General features: G+C 42.5%; 2 protein-coding genes and 1 long non-coding RNA gene across 4 annotated transcripts in view; all 3 read left to right on the forward strand.

The window, feature by feature from the left end:
* The first annotated feature begins 4399 nt into the window (after positions 1-4399).
* On the forward strand, positions 4400-7547 carry LOC136763240 (uncharacterized). The gene is made up of 5 exons (XR_010820966.1): positions 4400-4749; positions 5179-5520; positions 5876-5980; positions 6544-6602; positions 7253-7547. It is a non-coding gene; the product is annotated as an uncharacterized LOC136763240 (long non-coding RNA).
* A 1087-nt stretch (positions 7548-8634) lies between these two features.
* On the forward strand, positions 8635-14170 carry LOC136763241 (hepatitis A virus cellular receptor 1 homolog). 2 transcript variants are annotated; one of them, XM_066717091.1, is made up of 7 exons: positions 8635-8984; positions 9414-9755; positions 10491-10556; positions 11614-11657; positions 12210-12294; positions 12485-12518; positions 12718-14170. In XM_066717091.1, exons 1-7 carry the CDS (start codon positions 8930-8932, stop codon positions 12812-12814), a joined length of 723 nt encoding a protein of 240 aa, XP_066573188.1. In that variant the 5' UTR covers positions 8635-8929; the 3' UTR covers positions 12815-14170. The 2 variants fall into 2 exon arrangements, with proteins under 2 accessions (XP_066573188.1, XP_066573187.1); XM_066717090.1 differs by having other exon boundaries at positions 8639-8984; positions 10452-10556.
* A 1662-nt stretch (positions 14171-15832) lies between these two features.
* Positions 15833-20715, forward strand: part of timd4 (T cell immunoglobulin and mucin domain containing 4) — a 6586-nt gene continuing 1703 nt past the window's right edge. Inside the window, exons 1-6 of the mRNA XM_066716299.1 lie at positions 15833-15836; positions 16349-16687; positions 17242-17331; positions 19270-19340; positions 19550-19664; positions 19961-19997. Coding sequence (XP_066572396.1) covers positions 15833-15836; positions 16349-16687; positions 17242-17331; positions 19270-19340; positions 19550-19664; positions 19961-19997 — 656 coding nt within the window. The remainder of the gene's footprint in view (positions 15837-16348; positions 16688-17241; positions 17332-19269; positions 19341-19549; positions 19665-19960; positions 19998-20715) is intronic.

Genomic DNA, 20715 nt, shown 5'->3' on the forward strand with positions numbered 1-20715 from the left:
ACCCATATATAAATATAATTTAAAGTTTTACTCACAACATTATCTATGTCATTGTCTTCATGAATGGTCATGACTCACATGCTTGAGAATATGACAAAAAGTGTCTATTTTGCTTGTCCTGCATCTCACTCTCCTTGTCTGAAGGGAAACTGCAAGCTTTACACACTGCGCTCAGTTTTGGTCTCCATTGAGGAAGAACGTTTCACACCCAGAGTTGGGGGCTTTACTTTGAAATACCATAAAACCTGAGACTGCTGAGCTCACCTCTTGATGCTCTCTGCTGCACATGCACTGATAAATAAAGACGCACAGAAAGCGTGAATCACAAACCGAGGAGAGGAAGAGGAAGTCAGAGGGAGAGCAGACTGTCCACAGGCGACCACAGCGTTCATAAGCGCCTCAGTGAGAGGAATCGCAGAGCCGGAGCAGTCAGTGTCGCAGCCCCTCCGCTCTGTGCAATGGGGAGCTGCAGGTGCGCTTCATCAGCCTGGCTGCTCTTGCTCTTGACCACAGGTGAGTTCGCTCTGGGCTCCAGTGCTTTAGACACAGACTTTAAGATGTTTCTGGATTGAGATGTGAAGTGAGTTCAGAACAGTGCAATCATATACAGGTTCATGAAGAAAGGGTATTTTTATTCACTTCAGATAGAAAATATATCAACAAATATCTATTGCTTTTAATGAAAATAACTTTGTTTACATACAATGCTATACTATTTTCTATTTTGATCATTGTTTTTGTGCCTTTCACAGTCAGTGTGTTTCTGCTCTGCTGGCCAGTGGTATTGTTAGACACCTTCTTCAGACATAGATAAATGCATGAACGATTGTGTATTATTATTATTATTTTCCTTGTAAGAATTGTAATCTGCAGTGACACAGTGACGGCCGTGTCAGTCCTGAAAAGGTGTTTATCCTGTTTGTGCCCCTTTGCTGCCTACAGTGAGTGGAGTCTCTGCTGTGAGCGTCAGTGGTGTTGTTGGGGAGAACATCACTCTGCCCTGCAGCTACTCTGTGAAGAACTATGGAGTGCTGGATGTGTGCTGGGTCAGAGGAGAAATACCTAGTATGGGGTGTGCAAACACCATCATTTCAACTAAAGGAAATGCTGTGAACTACAGAGCCTCAGACAGGTACCAGCTGTGGGCCGGACTGACAGAGGGGGATGTCTCTCTGGCCATCCTCAGCGCTCAGGAGAGGGACTCCGGGACGTACGGCTGCAGGGTGGAAATACCAGGCTGGTTTAAAGACCTGAAATATCATTTTCACTTGACTGTTGCACAGGGTGAGAGAATTAACATTTTAATCTCTGTTTTGTGACATTGATACTTGGGAAGTGAAAGTGATCACTCATGTATTCATCTTTATATTAAAGCTATTCAGTGTATATTCTCCCACTGTCTTGTTTACGTTTTCATGATGAGGAGGAATAATCTTTATATTCATGGGATGTAACCTTATATCCGCAGTCTAGATTAAAAGCTCAAAGTATTCTTTTGAAATCCAAGATAACACAAATTATTATGGATTCATTTTGATTTTGTATTTCAGGTTACCACTGTTTTTTCATCTCTGTCTCCTTAATAATGCCTATATTACCTTCTGTCTTTTGAATATGAATACCACCTGTTATCCACCAGCACCTGTAATGACCACGGACACACCTGTAACATCCACAGGTACACCTGCCTCATCTCTCAATGTCCCCGAGCCCTGGACAAGCCCTGCTGATGGACACACTGCAAGTACGAACTACAGTCTCTGAGCCTCACTGTACGATGTCCCATATGATTGTCATCTACTCGACTGAAGAGGCACTGTGCGCTAAACAGATCTACAGAATATGCCTAATATATATGTATGCAATACACATTTCAAATAATCAGTACAATGTTCATAGGTGACCTACAAGTAATCAAACACAGTATCTGCATACAAATGTGTGTAGGTTTGTATGTCTGTATGTGTATGCACTTTATATATTGTTTGTCTCCTGGGAAATCTGCACACTTGAAACAAACGATGGAGACACAGACGGGAACTGTAGCCATCTGTCAAACACGGCACTCTGGAATATTGATTCTAATAAAATAAAATTGAAAAAGTATCTTCCTGCTTCCCATCTTCCTGAGGGTTATCAGGGCTTATACAGAGTTCCGATAACAGCCTTGAGAAAACTCAGAGACAGTCACAGAGAACAAGTTTGCAGTGGATACAAGTTTTGTGAGTCAGTACCTCTACAGATTATCAAAGTTCTGCAGAGCAATAAATCATCACAGTAATAATACAGAATAATATTCATCTGCAGGTGTGGTGAACCAGAGAACCATCAGCTCCACAGACAGCAAAACAGAGTCTACAGAACAGGTGAGTGGAGAGTGAGATCGACAGGACAGGATAAACCCTCTGTCTGAGTTACTGCATGACACGCAGCATGAAGACACTATGAACAATCTGGGCAGAATGATCGAAATGCACGTGGAAGACCCGTCAGCATCTATACAATCACTGGTAGTTTCATATATAGATGAGCCCAATGAACAGCCAGATGGAGTTTATTTCCTGGAAGATTGTGTTTTATTTGCTGGCCAGCGTGTCTGCTAAAAATGTAAGCCAGGTTTACATGTGAGCCGGATCATGGCTGTAGGGCCTCCATGCGTCTGAACCGTGTTATTCTCCCTAAGGTCATCTCCAGGTCATCTCCTCCTTTCACATGAACCAGCCGATGACTTTCCAGCCTCCTCCCTTGTCTTCAGAGGAGAACGAGTTTGACAACTGCACACAAGGGGCAATCAGCAGCTTTGTCATATCTCATAATCCCTTTAGGAATGATTCTCTCTTTTAGATAACCGGGGTTGCATCTGAAACCTAAAGTTATTCTTACATGGATATAGATAAAATATGATCAGTGCCAATGTGATAGAGGCATTCATGAATCAGACACTGTTGAGCGCTCTTGTATAACAGCTTATCCTGATGCTGCTGTGTTTCTTGTCTTGTTTTCATTGTGACTCTAGGACGGTGGACTGGCCAATGGAGTTCGGCTGCTATTTGTTATGTGTCTGCCTTTTGTAATGGTGTGTGTGTTCAGAACCAAGTGCCAATGCTCTGCCAATGGAAGACACAGAGAGACAAACCTGTAGGTGACTGACAGCTGTGCATTTCACTCCACAGCTCAACCAGGCTCTGGTTAATAAACAAAACCTTTATTCTTGTTTGTTTCTTTATACAAGTTTGATTTGCAACTCACTGTACTCATGATCTGTCTGTATAAAACCCCAATAAAGAGCTCTGAATCACCTGCGCACACAACGATCTTTCACAACCGTCCTCTCAGTGTTCAAGAGAGGAGAAAAGGGGCTGCAGCTGGACTGGAACCCAATATCTGTCTGGACTCCATCAGGGACCGGGCCCAGATCCCCACTGTGCTGATCTCTGCTGTGTATCTCTGTTCACGGTGCCGTGTTTAGATCACTGCCTCTTTCCTGTGGATGCTGCATGAGATACTGCACACAGAGCTGGGGGTCAGAGGTCAGGCTGATGGGCTGTTTTAGTGCCCTGGGCTCCGTCTTACCTCATCTCTATAACTCCAATACTAATCATATTTCTTGGACAGCCTCAGATGGCAGAAGAGAAATTGTACTGTACTGACATCTAGTGGATAAAGAAAACCATGAAATACGTACTATTGAAACCAGAATAATACTAGTAAAATGAGATGAAAAAACTGAACCACACACATTCAACCAAATCATCAAAACAGTGCAATTACAGCCATGGTAAGTGTGAGAGATAATCAGGTGTTGCAAAGTTTTCTTCTGTGCATTGAAATCATATTTGAAATAGATTTGTGGGTGATTCTTCAACTACAAGCATTCTGACAAACATATAATAAATTCGAATCAATGTGGTTCAAAATAGATTATGTCCATTCAAATATTTAGCTAGATGTATTTCAAAAAGGATGCTATGAACAGCGGTGATGTATTCATTTTAGAATCTATACATTTCAAACAATTTTCCTGAAGTCCATGTGAAAATGTCATTACCATCACAATTGTAAGTCTATTTTAATTAACTATACAAAGGTTAAAATTTATGTAATAGTGAGTGAAAAATATGAATTGGAATAGATGAGGAAAACGTTATTGTATTACTGGCATTATTGACATTATATATGTAACAGTATTAAACAAATATTCCATTGGGACTTCAATATGCTTGTAGTTGAAGAATCACCCATATATAAATATAATTTAAAGTTTTACTCACAACATTATCTATGTCATTGTCTTCATGAATGGTCATGACTCACATGCTTGAGAATATGACAAAAAGTGTCTATTTTGCTTGTCCTGCATCTCACTCTCCTTGTCTGAAGGGAAACTGCAAGCTTTACACACTGCGCTCAGTTTTGGTCTCCATTGAGGAAGAACGTTTCACACCCAGAGTTGGGGGCTTTACTTTGAAATACCATAAAACCTGAGACTGCTGAGCTCACCTCTTAATGCTCTCTGCTGCACATGCACTGATAAATAAAGACGCACAGAAAGCGTGAATCACAAACCGAGGAGAGGAAGAGGAAGTCAGAGGGAGAGCAGACTGTCCACAGGCGACCACAGCGTTCATAAGCGCCTCAGTGAGAGGAATCGCAGAGCCGGAGCAGTCAGTGTCGCAGCCCCTCCGCTCTGTGCAATGGGGAGCTGCAGGTGCGCTTCATCAGCCTGGCTGCTCTTGCTCTTGACCACAGGTGAGTTCGCTCTGGGCTCCAGTGCTTCATACACAGACTTTAAGATGTTTCTGGATTGAGATGTGAAGTGAGTTCAGAACAGTGCAATCATATACAGGTTCATGAAGAAAGGGTATTTTTATTCACTTCCGATAGAAAATATATCAACAAATATCTATTGCTTTTAATGAAAATAACTTTGTTTACATACAATGCTATACTATTTTCTATTTTGATCATTGTTTTTGTGCCTTTCACAGTCAGTGTGTTTCTGCTCTGCTGGCCAGTGGTATTGTTAGACACCTTCTTCAGACATAGATAAATGCATGAACGATTGCGTATTATTATTATTATTTTCCTTGTAAGAATTGTAATCTGCAGTGACACAGTGACGGCTGTGTCAGTCCTGAAAAGGTGTTTATCCTGTTTGTGCCCCTTTGCTGCCTACAGTGAGTGGAGTCTCTGCTGTGAGCGTCAGTGGTGTTGTTGGGGAGAACATCACTCTGCCCTGCAGCTACTCTGTGAAGAACTATGGAGTGCTGGATGTGTGCTGGGTCAGAGGAGAAATACCTAGTATGGGGTGTGCAAACACCATCATTTCAACTAAAGGAAATGCTGTGAACTACAGAGCCTCAGACAGGTACCAGCTGTGGGCCGGACTGACAGAGGGGGATGTCTCTCTGGCCATCCTCAGCGCTCAGGAGAGGGACTCCGGGACGTACGGCTGCAGGGTGGAAATACCAGGCTGGTTTACAGACCTGAAATATCATTTTCACTTGACTGTTGCACAGGGTGAGAGAATTAACATTTTAATCTCTGTTTTGTGACATTGATACTTGGGAAGTGAAAGTGATCACTCATGTATTCATCTTTATATTAAAGCTATTCAGTGTATATTCTCCCACTGTCTTGTTTACGTTTTCATGATGAGGAGGAATAATCTTTATATTCATGGGATGTAACCTTATATCCGCAGTCTAGATTAAAAGCTCAAAGTATTCTTCTGAAATCCAAGATAACACAAATTATTATGGATTCATTTTGATTTTGTATTTCAGGTTACCACTGTTTTTTCATCTCTGTCTCCTTAATAATGCCTATATTACCTTCTGTCTTTTGAATATGAATACCACCTGTTATCCACCAGCACCTGTAATGACCACGGACACACCTGTAACATCCACAGGTACACCTGCCTCATCTCTCAATGTCCCCGAGCCCTGGACAAGCCCTGCTGATGGACACACTGCAAGTACGAACTACAGTCTCTGAGCCACACTGTACGATGTCCCATATGATTGTCATCTACTCGACTGAAGAGGCACTGTGCGCTAAACAGATCTACAGAATATGCCTAATATATATGTATGCAATACACATTTCAAATAATCAGTACAATGTTCATAGGTGACCTACAAGTAATCAAACACAGTATCTGCATACAAATGTGTGTAGGTTTGTATGTCTGTATGTGTATGCACTTTATATATTGTTTGTCTCCTGGGAAATCTGCACACTTGAAACAAACGATGGAGACACAGACGGGAACTGTAGCCATCTGTCAAACACGGCACTCTGGAATATTGATTCTAATAAAATAAAATTGAAAAAGTATCTTCCTGCTTCCCATCTTCCTGAGGGTTATCAGGGCTTATACAGAGTTCCGATAACAGCCTTGAGAAAACTCAGAGACAGTCACAGAGAACAAGTTTGCAGTGGATACAAGTTTTGTGAGTCAGTACCTCTACAGATTATCAAAGTTCTGCAGAGCAATAAATCATCACAGTAATAATACAGAATAATATTCATCTGCAGGTGTGGTGAACCAGAGAACCATCAGCTCCACAGACAGCAAAACAGAGTCTACAGAACAGGTGAGTGGAGAGTGAGATCGACAGGACAGGATAAACCCTCTGTCTGAGTTACTGCATGACACGCAGCATGAAGACACTATGAACAATCTGGGCAGAATGATCGAAATGCACGTGGAAGACCCGTCAGCATCTATACAATCACTGGTAGTTTCATATATAGATGAGCCCAATGAACAGCCAGATGGAGTTTATTTCCTGGAAGATTGTGTTTTATTTGCTGGCCAGCGTGTCTGCTAAAAATGTAAGCCAGGTTTACATGTGAGCCGGATCATGGCTGTAGGGCCTCCATGCGTCTGAACCGTGTTATTCTCCCTAAGGTCATCTCCAGGTCATCTCCTCCTTTCACATGAACCAGCCGATGACTTTCCAGCCTCCTCCCTTGTCTTCAGAGGAGAACGAGTTTGACAACTGCACACAAGGGGCAATCAGCAGCTTTGTCATATCTCATAATCCCTTTAGGAATGATTCTCTCTTTTAGATAACCGGGGTTGCATCTGAAACCTAAAGTTATTCTTACATGGATATAGATAAAATATGATCAGTGCCAATGTGATAGAGGCATTCATGAATCAGACACTGTTGAGCGCTCTTGTATAACAGCTTATCCTGATGCTGCTGTGTTTCTTGTCTTGTTTTCATTGTGACTCTAGGACGGTGGACTGGCCAATGGAGTTCGGCTGCTATTTGTTATGTGTCTGCCTTTTGTAATGGTGTGTGTGTTCAGAACCAAGTGCCAATGCTCTGCCAATGGAAGACACAGAGAGACAAACCTGTAGGTGACTGACAGCTGTGCATTTCACTCCACAGCTCAACCAGGCTCTGGTTAATAAACAAAACCTTTATTCTTGTTTGTTTCTTTATACAAGTTTGATTTGCAACTCACTGTACTCATGATCTGTCTGTATAAAACCCCAATAAAGAGCTCTGAATCACCTGCGCACACAACGATCTTTCACAACCGTCCTCTCAGTGTTCAAGAGAGGAGAAAAGGGGCTGCAGCTGGACTGGAACCCAATATCTGTCTGGACTCCATCAGGGACCGGGCCCAGATCCCCACTGTGCTGATCTCTGCTGTGTATCTCTGTTCACGGTGCCGTGTTTAGATCACTGCCTCTTTCCTGTGGATGCTGCATGAGATACTGCACACAGAGCTGGGGGTCAGAGGTCAGGCTGATGGGCTGTTTTAGTGCCCTGGGCTCCGTCTTACCTCATCTCTGAACTCCAATACTAATCATATTTCTTGGACAGCCTCAGATGGCAGAAGAGAAATTGTACTGTACTGACATCTAGTGGATAAAGAAAACCATGAAATACGTACTATTGAAACCAGAATAATACTAGTAAAATGAGATGAAAAAACTGAACCACACACATTCAACCAAATCATCAAAACAGTGCAATTACAGCCATGGTAAGTGTGAGAGATAATCAGGTGTTGCAAAGTTTTCTTCTGTGCATTGAAATCATATTTGAAATAGATTTGTGGGTGATTCTTCAACTACAAGCATTCTGACAAACATATAATAAATTCGAATCAATGTGGTTCAAAATAGATTATGTCCATTCAAATATTTAGCTAGATGTATTTCAAAAAGGATGCTATGAACAGCGGTGATGTATTCATTTTAGAATCTATACATTTCAAACAATTTTCCTGAAGTCCATGTGAAAATGTCATTACCATCACAATTGTAAGTCTATTTTAATTAACTATACAAAGGTTAAAATTTATGTAATAGTGAGTGAAAAATATGAATTGGAATAGATGAGGAAAACGTTATTGTATTACTGGCATTATTGACATTATATATGTAACAGTATTAAACAAATATTCCATTGGGACTTCAATATGCTTGTAGTTGAAGAATCACCCATATATAAATATAATTTAAAGTTTTACTCACAACATTATCTATGTCATTGTCTTCATGAATGGTCATGACTCACATGCTTGAGAATATGACAAAAAGTGTCTATTTTGCTTGTCCTGCATCTCACTCTCCTTGTCTGAAGGGAAACTGCAAGCTTTACACACTGCGCTCAGTTTTGGTCTCCATTGAGGAAGAACGTTTCACACCCAGAGTTGGGGGCTTTACTTTGAAATACCATAAAACCTGAGACTGCTGAGCTCACCTCTTAATGCTCTCTGCTGCACATGCACTGATAAATAAAGACGCACAGAAAGCGTGAATCACAAACCGAGGAGAGGAAGAGGAAGTCAGAGGGAGAGCAGACTGTCCACAGGCGACCACAGCGTTCATAAGCGCCTCAGTGAGAGGAATCGCAGAGCCGGAGCAGTCAGTGTCGCAGCCCCTCCGCTCTGTGCAATGGGGAGCTGCAGGTGCGCTTCATCAGCCTGGCTGCTCTTGCTCTTGACCACAGGTGAGTTCGCTCTGGGCTCCAGTGCTTTAGACACAGACTTTAAGATGTTTCTGGATTGAGATGTGAAGTGAGTTCAGAACAGTGCAATCATATACAGGTTCATGAAGAAAGGGTATTTTTATTCACTTCAGATAGAAAATATATCAACAAATATCTATTGCTTTTAATGAAAATAACTTTGTTTACATACAATGCTATACTATTTTCTATTTTGATCATTGTTTTTGTGCCTTTCACAGTCAGTGTGTTTCTGCTCTGCTGGCCAGTGGTATTGTTAGACACCTTCTTCAGACATAGATAAATGCATGAACGATTGTGTATTATTATTATTATTTTCCTTGTAAGAATTGTAATCTGCAGTGACACAGTGACGGCTGTGTCAGTCCTGAAAAGGTGTTTATCCTGTTTGTGCCCCTTTGCTGCCTACAGTGAGTGGAGTCTCTGCTGTGAGCGTCAGTGGTGTTGTTGGGGAGAACATCACTCTGCCCTGCAGCTACTCTGTGAAGAACTATGGAGTGCTGGATGTGTGCTGGGTCAGAGGAGAAATACCTAGTATGGGGTGTGCAAACACCATCATTTCAACTAAAGGAAATGCTGTGAACCACAGAGCCTCAGACAGGTACCAGCTGTGGGCCGGACTGACAGAGGGGGATGTCTCTCTGGCCATCCTCAGCGCTCAGGAGAGGGACTCCGGGACGTACGGCTGCAGGGTGGAAATACCAGGCTGGTTTAATGACCTGAAACATCATTTTCACTTGACTGTTGCACAGGGTGAGTGAATTAATGTTTTAAACTCTGTTTTGTGAAATTTATACTTGGGAAGTGAAAGTGATTACTCTTCTATTCATCAATATTAAGCATGATGGAATCGTGATTTGACCATTAGAGAGGCTGTGAGAGGCGCACAGTTTCCTCCTCCTGGGCTCAGACTGTGAAGCTCTGCTGTCAGTGGCGTTCCTGTCCCAGAGACACAGTGTCTCAGTGTGTTGGAAGCAGCTGATGAACAGTCTGTTAAAAGATCAGTGTGTTTGACCCTCGCAGACACGACACAGGATCAGAACAGCCTGTCAGTCACACATTACAGTTTAATTTCACATAGTCGCCATCTTCACATTCATTAGTATATCTGTTGTCTTTAAAATAGTGATGTATTTAACCTACTTGAGTTAACCTACTATATTACAATTAACTGAGGAATTCAATGATCTGGAATATTTACTCTTTAAAATGAATAAATTGATCAGTTCTTGTATTTTATATATAGTTAGAGGTATTATTTATATCCACTTTTTATACAAAAAGCACCAAGTAAACTATGAGCAAACATATATATGCCAGAATCATCTGAAATCCAGGAGACCAGCTCATACAAAGCAAAGTTTCATTTTGAATACTCAAGTTACCAGCAGTCTGTCTTCCTCGTCTCTATTTCATTAACGTGTAAGAATGTGCCCTTTCTCCCACCAGCACCTGTAATGACCACAGACACACCTGTAACATCCACAGGTACACCTGCCTCGTCTCCCAATGTCCCCGAGCCCTGGACAAGCCCTGCTGATGGACACACTGCAAGTATGAACTACAGTCTCTGAGCCACACTGTACGATGACCCATATGATTGTCATATACACGACTGAAGAGGCACTGTGCACTAAACAGACCTACAGAATATGAGTATGTCTGTGTATGTATGTACATTTTATGAATTCTTTCTTGTCTCTGGGGAAAGCTTCCCTGTTCTGTCAGGTAATGGAGACGCAGACAGGAACCGCAGCCAACAGTCATACACGGCACTGTGGATTGTGGTTTTGGTTAGAAAAGTATCTTCCTGCTCTCCATCTTCCTGAGCATTAGCAGGACTTATACAGAGTATTGATAACAGCCTTGAGAAACCCATCAGAGACACAGTCACAACCCGAACGCTCAGGGCACAGCATGGTTCAGGGTGCGGGGGGGGCGGACTCGGCATTGTGCATACCCTAATGGTGAGACACGGATCTGGTATTCAAGTGCTGGCAGGTCATTAGCAGTGAGAGGAAGGGAGCATTGTCTGGTTAACACTCTTTTGTACTTCAATGACAAAGAGTGTCGATGTTCAGCCATTTTTCACACTTTAAGGGGAAGCTTATCCAGTTTTGAGAGAGAGAAAAAACATGACACTATCTTAAGTAACTTTTCTTGTTGTTCCTTCCTTGCATATTAAATAACCTCTGGATGAATTAGACACTGATTAATAAGTACATATCCACAAGTGCCAGATAAATATCTCTTCTACAAAGCAGGGCTAAATCAAACAGTTAAAAAACGAACTCACCTTTAAGTTGCAAATTCCAACTTCAATTTTTTTTTTCATTCCCCTACCCATCACCTTCCCTCCTATCGGTACCAAATGCTGTATTTTTAAATTAGCTGTTAGCAAGTGAGTCGATGTGATCAGATTCTCTCCAGCTGCTAGCAAACTGTACAGGTGTACTCAACGGCAGCTGAGTTGATGAATTGAAGGGAGAAGCATCTGACAAACATGAAAACTGTCACGAAAGTTGCACGAGTCAGTACCTCTACAGATTATCAAAGTTCTGCAGAGCAATAAATCACTACTGCAATAATACAGCATAATATTTCTCTGCAGGTGTGCACAGCTCCACAGACAGCAAAACAGAGTCTACAGAACAGGTGAGTGGAGAGTGAGATCGACAGGACAGGATAAACCCTCTGTCTGAGTTACTGCATGACACGCAGCATGAAGACACTATGAACAATCTGGGCAGAATGATCGAAATGCACGTGGAAGACCCGTCAGCATCTATACAATCACTGGCATATATAGATTAACTCTGACCCAAAGAAGCCATTCCAAAGACATGTCCTTCATCAATATTTCAACACTTAACATTTACACAATTTTAAGTGCAAGTCCTAGGTATCAAATACTAATAGACAAATCAATGAATACATTATTAAAGTATAAAACTGTGGCACACAATATGGCCTAGAATCTGTGCTCTTCGTGTCACCAGGTCTGCCACTGCTCTACCTGCTCATTTCAGTTCCTGTTGAGGACCTTCACCTCACTGACACGTTGAGTTTCGATTCATTGGTATTTCAACATGAACTGAAACTACACAGATACGCAGGTGTGGAACTGTTCACACTATGCAGCTGGAGTTGGTAATTGATTTTGTGTATCCCGGAACATGCATGAGAGTGCCCCGTTGTGTTTCGCAGGGTGGCATGCCATTCACCCCCATCGTGCTCGTAGGTGTTCTGGTGGTGGTGCTGACCTCGCTCGCCGTGGTGTTTCTCCTGCTGTGTAAGTAGGACTCTGCAGCCCACGGTATTTATAGAGACACCGCTTGCTTAAGCCTCAGAGTACTTTCTCTTTCATGGCAGGGCGTTCCTACACTGTAAGAAATTCAGTGTGCTGCTGCTATTTTGATACATATTTCTAAAGTAATCACATGTACATTTCACAATTTAAATAACAGTTTTCTTCTTTTTAGACAAAAGAAAAAAATCTCAAGGGAATTCCAAAATGTAAGTATACTTGAAACATTAGATAATAATGATTTTTTATAATACAGCTAGAGATTACGTCTTTAATTATATAAAAAAGATTTTAATTAAACTCAGGTTTGATGCTCAAATGTTTGTTATTATGATCACTTCTTCCTAATTAATTGAATGTTTGATTAAAAACAACATATAACTACCAACTACCACTGCTCCTTCTCAGGGGCCATGTCTCGATTCCGGAGCTGGAGAACCGGGTGGCGGTGGAGGAGAACATTTACAACGAACACATGCCAGCCGACTACGAGGTCTGCCCCTGACCTCACCCAGAGGGGGCACACTGGGGAACTGTTACCCGCCCATCTTAACCCGTAGGAAAGACAGTGCCAAAGTCACATTATCACTGAGAAACTGGTGATATGTATTATGTAGATTTTACAACTGTACTGTGCAGTTCTCATGGAATCTAGGAAGTCTAATAAGAAGAGAATCCACTTCCTTGGTCAAGGCAGAAAGCAATGGACTTCCTCTCAGTTTTGTACGTCGTGTTATTAATGTATCGCTATTAACTACTGACAAAAACAAAATATTAAGATGAGAGAATGTTTCCTCTCTGAGCAATGCAGAGGCGGGTGCTTTTGTTGAGCATTGTCTTGGTATCGGCCTGGTATCGGCCTGGTATCTAACCCGCCGCCAGTGTGGCAGGACTGTAGGATTTCTCCACACCCCATTCTTTTCTCTTCTGTACCGATTCACAGCTTAGCCCTGTCCTGTATGCCATGAGATCAATGATTCTGACTTCACTAACACTAACGTTTTCTGTTGCTGTGTGCAGCAGCACTCTGAGACCCTGCCAGAACGAACTGAATGTATTCACGCTTGCATCAACCCTTCAGTTGTTTTCACTCGTCTCTGAGGGGAAGACACACAGTTTTAAAACACTTACTTATCTGACTGGTTTAGGTGGCGCTGTGAGATGAAGGATGGTAATCTCGATGGGCTTAATATTCATCTCCCTTGCAATGGGTACATGTGTGCATTAAATGAAATGCAAAGATAACAGCGCCCGATTCCAGTTCTGTGGTACAAGAGGCTAAGCAGAGACAGGGTGATGCTCCAGATTATTATTAGATTTTTAAGTGTAAATATAATATTGTAATATGTGTGCATGTTCTGTTACAGTGAGTGTGTTTGCTGTGCTATACACTTCACCCACAGCATACTTCAGCGACACATATACATATTACCAGAGATCAAACCAAGCAGGAAGTGAATCAGCAGAATATAAAAGTATATAAAACTAAAAAACTGAAAAATGAAGCAAGTGCTATCTCTCATCCTTGCAAATGGTCTTGGCCTGTAAAGGTCACATCCCCTCTGTGTGTCACACGCTGCTGGAGTGCAGAAAGAGCCTGTGACTCACCCCCCGGTCGCCCCCGTCTCCCCTCCCTCGCCTGGTCTTCTACCAATCACAACGTTGCTTCAATTATTATTGATTATCAGAAGGCACTTTCTACACTGTATTAAAAAACAACAACCTGATAAAGTTCAGGGGGTTTAATGCTCAGTATTGTTACACTGGAAGATTTTTTACTCATGTTTGTTTTTAAAAGGGTCTTTGGGAAGTGAAGACCATTGTGTTGTATATATTTTAATAAAATGTACTTTGATAATCACTCCAAATTGCTTTTACTTGTGGCACATTCAATTCGATAGAAATTCTTCAGTGACTGTGAGTGTGTGTGTGTGCGTATGTGTTGGTGTGTGTGTGTGTGTGAGTGCATGTATGTGTGAGTATCTGAGTGTGTGAGTGTGTACCAGTTCAGATATTTACATATTTACATCTATATTATGAGAAATACTAATCACCTATTTATGTCCATATAATAATAATAATAATAATAATAATAATAATAGTAATAATAATAATAATAATAATAATAATAATAATAATAATAATAATAATATTAGTAGGTGGAGACAAAAGGCCACATTGCAGCTGAACATCCTGTGTTCTGCTCTCTCTCTCTCTCTCTCTCTCTCTCTCTCTGCGTCTGGGTGCAGTGACATCACTTCAAAAGCCTCTTGTGGTCTATTGACATTTCACTATTTTATAAAACCACCATGTCCGCAATCTATGCACCAGCACAACCCAGCCTGACATCCACCCTCTGAAGAACCATCACATTTATTGTTTACACCGAATCTTGCACACATTTCTGCAAACATATTTTCACAGTTCTTGCTTGTACACTCGTTGACCTTTTTTAAATAAATGTAACTTGTTTTTGTTATTCTCTTTCGCTTTCCACAAAATCCATATTAATACTGTATTATTACTATTATTATAATTTATTTCCAGTTTTAATGGATATTATTCTTTTTGTCTAGTTCTTTTGTGTAGTTTTTTAATGAAAATCATGAATTAGTGGCCGATTTAAACTGAGAGCCACACCATTCCTGATCCTCTTTAAAGAGCAACGCATTGAAGAGCCACACTCTCTCGATTTTATTGCTGAAATCTCCTTCACTTTTAACTGCCCTGTACTCCTCTCGTTAGCTGCCTCGTCTTCAGCTCAAGCACAGGGCCCTTTCCCTAACTGACTGATGGACTGTTTATCCGTCAGCTGGATTGATGGATCGATTCATTAGTTCACTGACTCCGGGTTCAGTCCAGCTGTGTACGACATGTCCCGTACAAACTCCCCCCTCCCCCACCCCAGTCCTGGCCTGTCGGTGATGGAAAATAAATGCGGGACTTCTGCCAGGCAACAATGGCCCTCTCTGAGAGACCGTGTGTCAGTCCTGGCAGGAGATGTCACAGGAGACGCTGGGGAACACAGCCGGCCATTCAGTCGCCCACTGCCCCACTGACCATGAATAGCTGTGCTCGGGCTGCACTGTCACAGGCTCCCCGTGCCCTGAAACCAGCCACTGCTCCACGGATGGCTCCCTGCGCCGGACTCTGGCTGCACTATGTCCTTGCCGTCTCCATTACAGGCAAGTGGCCCTACACATTCATGTTTTAAAATAGTTACTACTACTACTACTACTACTACTACTACTACTACTACTGCTGCAGCTTCTATTAAATCTTATAACGTCAGTTGCTACTTGTTCTACCAGTTAATTAACACTACACAGCTGTTGCCACTGATACTAATACTTTAATAATTAATAGTATTAAAAGTTGTAATAATAGATGTTGTAGTAATAGTTGTAGTAGTGTAGTATATTTAAAAGTACATACTGCTACTTCTGATGCTATATACCCAGCTGTTGATATTGATCGGGGGCACAAAGAGAGCTGTTGTTTCTGCCGGGGCACACAGGGTGGTATGGGTACTGTTGTTTTTGAGGAAGGCAGGGTTTCACAGTTCTTTCTCTGAAGAAAAAGGGAAGGAAGCAGATTTCTTAAATAGTCCCATGATTCTCACTATCTGCACTTCGGGGACATGTTTTTTTCCTCTCTCTGAGATTTTTAATGCTGATGTGTGTGTGCGTGGGCAGCGTTCAATTCTCTTGAGCGTTCTTTATCCGAGTGTTAAGAAATAAAATAAAATGTGGAACTAATGGAAAATGACTATGAGACGTCACCCCTGTGATTACAGAGACGTTCTGTTTTTCATGATTTATTTTTATATTGCTGTTTTTAACTTCAGTTTTGTTATTTTTTTGTTACTGGTATTGGCAACATTAGTAGGAGAAGTAGTAGTAGCTACTTATAGCAGAAGTAAGATCAGAAATTAACAAAACAAATAAGAATAATTATTTCAATATGTCCTCAGAAACATGCAAGCTGCGTATTCTTCATCTATAAAATATCACCTGACCCTGCCTGTGTTGTGCCACAGCTCCGGGGGGTTTGGCGTGGGGCTACACGGTGTTGGAGGGGGAGGCGGCACGCCTGTCCTGCCGGTACTCCGTGAAGAAGTACGGGCTGAGCCGCGTGTGCTGGGGGCGGCACTGTGGGGCGCTGTGGTGCACCGACATCATCATCCAGACTGACGGCACGCGTGTGGTTTCCAAGCTCTCAGATCGGTACCGGTTGGACGGGGACGTGCCAGCCGGACAGGTGGACCTGACCATCCCCAAGGTGACCAGGCGGGACAGTGGACGCTACTGCTGCCGGGTCGATATTGAGGGATACTTCAACGACCAGAAGCTGTCCTACACACTGCGGGTCCTCAGAGGTGAGATTGAGTACCAGGCCGCTGAATGAATGACACAGCTGTTTTTGAGACCATATGATGACTTTTTGATATTTTGCCCCTTTGGGAATGCACACTTTTCTAATCACAGCCAATCGAATAAAATCCAATTTAATACCATTCTCTCCTCAGCACCAACACAGTGCATTGTGATAACGCAGGCCTCATTAGATCACAGCTGAACTCGACGAACCTTGCGTGCGATGGCTGCTCTCAGTGCGCTCAATTGGGGTCGGGGGGTGGGTGGAAACTCTGATTCAGTCTGGACCGCAGTCACACTGTGGCAATGCATTACTAGATGCCAAACTGCAATAATCAAATCAGCATCGTGATATAATTTCCTATAATGTTTCGTATGAGTTTTGTCCGTTTAAACCGCCACACTTGAGAAGCTGTGAGGTGGGTTTACAGGAATTCCCCTCTGAGATTACCTCCATCGTTCTTGTCACAGACGCTGGATGACTCAGCGTTCTTTCTTAACTGCCTGATCGTTTCCTCTACAACGTAACAACACCCTGGCCTTCTCCATTTTTTAGCGCCAACGCTGACCACGCCGCCGGGCGTCCTGGTGACTCCAACCCCCGGGGAGCTGGGGTTCAGTGTGTCTGCGGGCCCTGCTGAAACAGGTAAGCTCCCCCGGACAGGGACACAGCGCTGGAACCTTCAGTTGGGAACATCTGACGTATTCCGAGCCATTCCAGGATTCTAGAGCTGATATGAGCTGCTTTATTATTTTACCTAATAAGCTGGAAAAGTCTGCCGCACACACGATGCTATTGGTGGCGCAGGATTGCAGTGTTGTTGGAGGGCAGTACAGAGACGGGCCTGAGGAATGAGTTGAAATCTCAGTCATCTTTACAAGCATCAGTAGGCAACTTGTCTTGCAGCTACAGTCAGCTGCAGTTGCAGAACAATGTCTTCAGTCAATATGCAGTTTCAGGATTACAGACTGTGAACGTGAACCTAAGGAAATTATTTGATCCTAGCAACCTAAGAAGAGTTCTGTTTGTTAAGAACGAACAAAACAAACAAACTTATTAATGTGGTTGTTGTAACGGGCCCTTGCAAATACAAAGGTTTAATTGGATGAGAATACAATACAAAAACACACACACACATATAATATATAATTTTCTATGAAGGGGGTTTCCATGCAGTACGTTTTGGCACAGAGCACTCACGCAAAGCCGGTACATGAGAATCAGTCCGATACATTTGTCACAGTCTAGATGAAAAAGACAGTCAGAGCGTTGGGTCTGTAACATACAATAGAGGTCACTAATGACAGGGGCTGATTTTCACAGCTGTGTGTGGAAAAAATGATTTTGACAACGCAATTCTGTGGCAACGCCCCTATGAGCAGGTCATTGGACAGGAATGGGCCTTGCGCCATGCAGGAAACAAACAGGTCACAGTGAATTTGTTCCTCTTGCGTCCCAATTTCGCTCGCTCAGCAAATGACCAGTAGTTAGTTCCCCCAGCATCGCATGACCTCTCTGGCAGTGGATACAGATGACTACGTGACTGGGGCCTGTGGTACAGGGTTAACAAGAGTGATACAGACATACAGAAACTTACAAATGAGAAGGATACTAGTTGTGCTTCTTCAGCTTTTTTTTCTCTGATTCTCCTCCTTTCCTGCGTTTGTAACAGTAACACACAGCCACGGTTTGGCCGAGGAGAAAGGGTCATTGCAGGCCATGAACATTTCCACACACAACTCCTCTCAGGGTCATCAGCAATGAGGCTAAGGGAACAATGGTTGAAAAGCAGACACATTGCTCATTTCCTTACAATGTTTCTAATTTATTTTTAATGTATTTTTTTTGTCCCATATTGTATTTACTTTGACACAAGGCCCTAGTCTTCCTCGTTACTCTGACATGTAGCCATCTGTCTGTGCTTGCATCATAGAGCGGTTTGGTTCATAATAAGTCTGAAATGAGATAATTGCGTGCCAGAGAAACCACGGCTGTGCAACTGCTCTGTGAACGGCTGACCGACGTGAGGACGTCTATGGATGGAGACACAGCATGCAGCATAGTTGCAGCCCCTGTGGCCAGATTCTCAATGTTTCTGAATGATCAGAAGGATTATTTACCAGGTCACCACAGCTCAGTGACAGTTTTGAACCGCTGTGCTTTCTCACTGATCTGTGCTGATTGCACACTGGGCTTACCTTAACCAGTGGAGAGAAGCTCGATGAATAATGCTGTGGACAGCGAGGGGGAACCCTTGCTGTAGAAGACAGCGGCATCACAATCATGTGACCAAACCACACCAGTTCATAAACAGTGAAAAACAGACTCCATCATTATAAGAAGACATCGACACATCAGAGCAGGTTGAATAGTCTGACGGACGCATCGTGCTTCTGCCCAGCGTTTGCGAATGATGGACAATAGCTGGCACCACTGCTCCTGGTGCTATTGGGTTAATTGTGTCTGTGGTTGAGGTTCTGGGTGCAGTGGCAGTATTCAGTGTTCAGGGTGCAGTGTGCAGTAATCAGTGTTCAGCGTTCAGGGTGCACTGTGCTGACTGTCTTGTGTGTGTCCCCTCTGCAGGCAGCTGGCTGGGGGCAGCGCAAGGCGATGGTCCAAAACTGAATTCCAGCGTGTCACATTCCGGAGGCGTGGTCAGTGTTAAAGTTAAATAGGACGGGACTGTATGTACGTATGTGTGCATGTATGTGTGTATGTATGCATGACTGTGTGTATGTATGTATACAGATGCAGTCAAAGTTGTATATTTGTATTTGTTAGCTTGTTTAACACAGATCAATATCTTAGTGCATCATATTCCAGCTGATAGTAAATGTTTCCTTCTTCTCATCACACCTCTCAGGAAGAGAGTCCGCTGCCCAGGCACTCGCTCCAGATCAACGTGCCCGTGCTGGCGGTGTCAGTGACGGTGCTGCTGCCCCTGCTTCTGGGCTCCCTGGCGCTGCTGGGACTCAAAAGTAGGTGTCATGCCACCCCAACACAGGGCAGCCTGCAGCACAGCAGCCATGCCAAAATGCACATGTACCTAAACATGTTTCACTAAGTATCACCTGCCCTCTAATAAAATAAAAAGCTAGAAGCGATAGGTATGAATCGTTTTATAGCTGGGACTATTACCATAATATAGGTAGATAAGGGAATGTCAATAACCTGGGAGTTGCTGACCTCTGCTAATAACTAACCAAGTGCTGGGGACAAGAGATAGAGATAGTGGGTGTGAGCTGTGATGACTGACCCAGTGTTTGTTTCTCAGGGAGAATTCAGAAGAGGAGCCAGAAGGAGTCTCTGAGGTAGGAACTTGTAATTGTATTATGTTTTGATCTATAATTTTAAACTGTATTATTGCACTTTTGTAATGCGCTAATATTTTGTAAGTCTGCAAAATGTATTTATTATTATTATTTCTGCTAAGAAAGAAATAATAATAAAATAATAATGTTATTAATGTTGTTATTACTACTGTTGTTACTGTTGTTGTTACTCTTGTTATTATTATTATTATTATTATTATTATTATTATTATTATTATATATATAGAGAGAGACATGTGATAGATCAATATACTTGGAAAAAAGTTGGCTTTCATCCACCAGAGGATCTACAAAGGCTGACGATGAGGATGCTTATGATATACACTCACCTAAAGGATTATTAGGAACACCATACTAATACTGTGTTTGACCCCCTTTCGCCTTCAGAACTGCCTTAATTCTACGTGGCATTGATTCAACAAGGTGCTGAAAGCATTCTTTAGAAATGTTGGCCCATATTGATAGGATAGCATCTTGCAGTTGATGGAGATTTGTGGGATGCACATCCAGGGCACGAAGCTCCCGTTCCACCACATCCCAAAGATGCTCTATTGGGTTGAGATCTGGTGACTGTGGGGGCCAGTTTAGTACAGTGAACTCATTGTCATGTTCAAGAAACCAATTTGAAATGATTCGACCTTTGTGACATGGTGCATTATCCTGCTGGAAGTAGCCATCAGAGGATGGGTATATGGTG

This window comes from Amia ocellicauda, chromosome 11 (genome assembly GCF_036373705.1).
Source record: "Amia ocellicauda isolate fAmiCal2 chromosome 11, fAmiCal2.hap1, whole genome shotgun sequence".
In the NCBI taxonomy this organism is placed as follows: domain Eukaryota; kingdom Metazoa; phylum Chordata; class Actinopteri; order Amiiformes; family Amiidae; genus Amia; species Amia ocellicauda.

Coding starts and splice junctions, on each gene's coding strand:
- LOC136763241 (XM_066717090.1), top strand. CDS start 8,930: ATGGGGAGCTGCAGGTGCGCTTCATCAGCCTGGCTGCTCTTGCTCTTG. Junction 12,295..12,484: donor CGTGGTGTTTCTCCTGCTGT/GTAAGTAGGACT, acceptor TCTTCTTTTTAG/ACAAAAGAAAAAAATCTCAA. Junction 12,519..12,717: donor TCTCAAGGGAATTCCAAAAT/GTAAGTATACTT, acceptor GCTCCTTCTCAG/GGGCCATGTCTCGATTCCGG.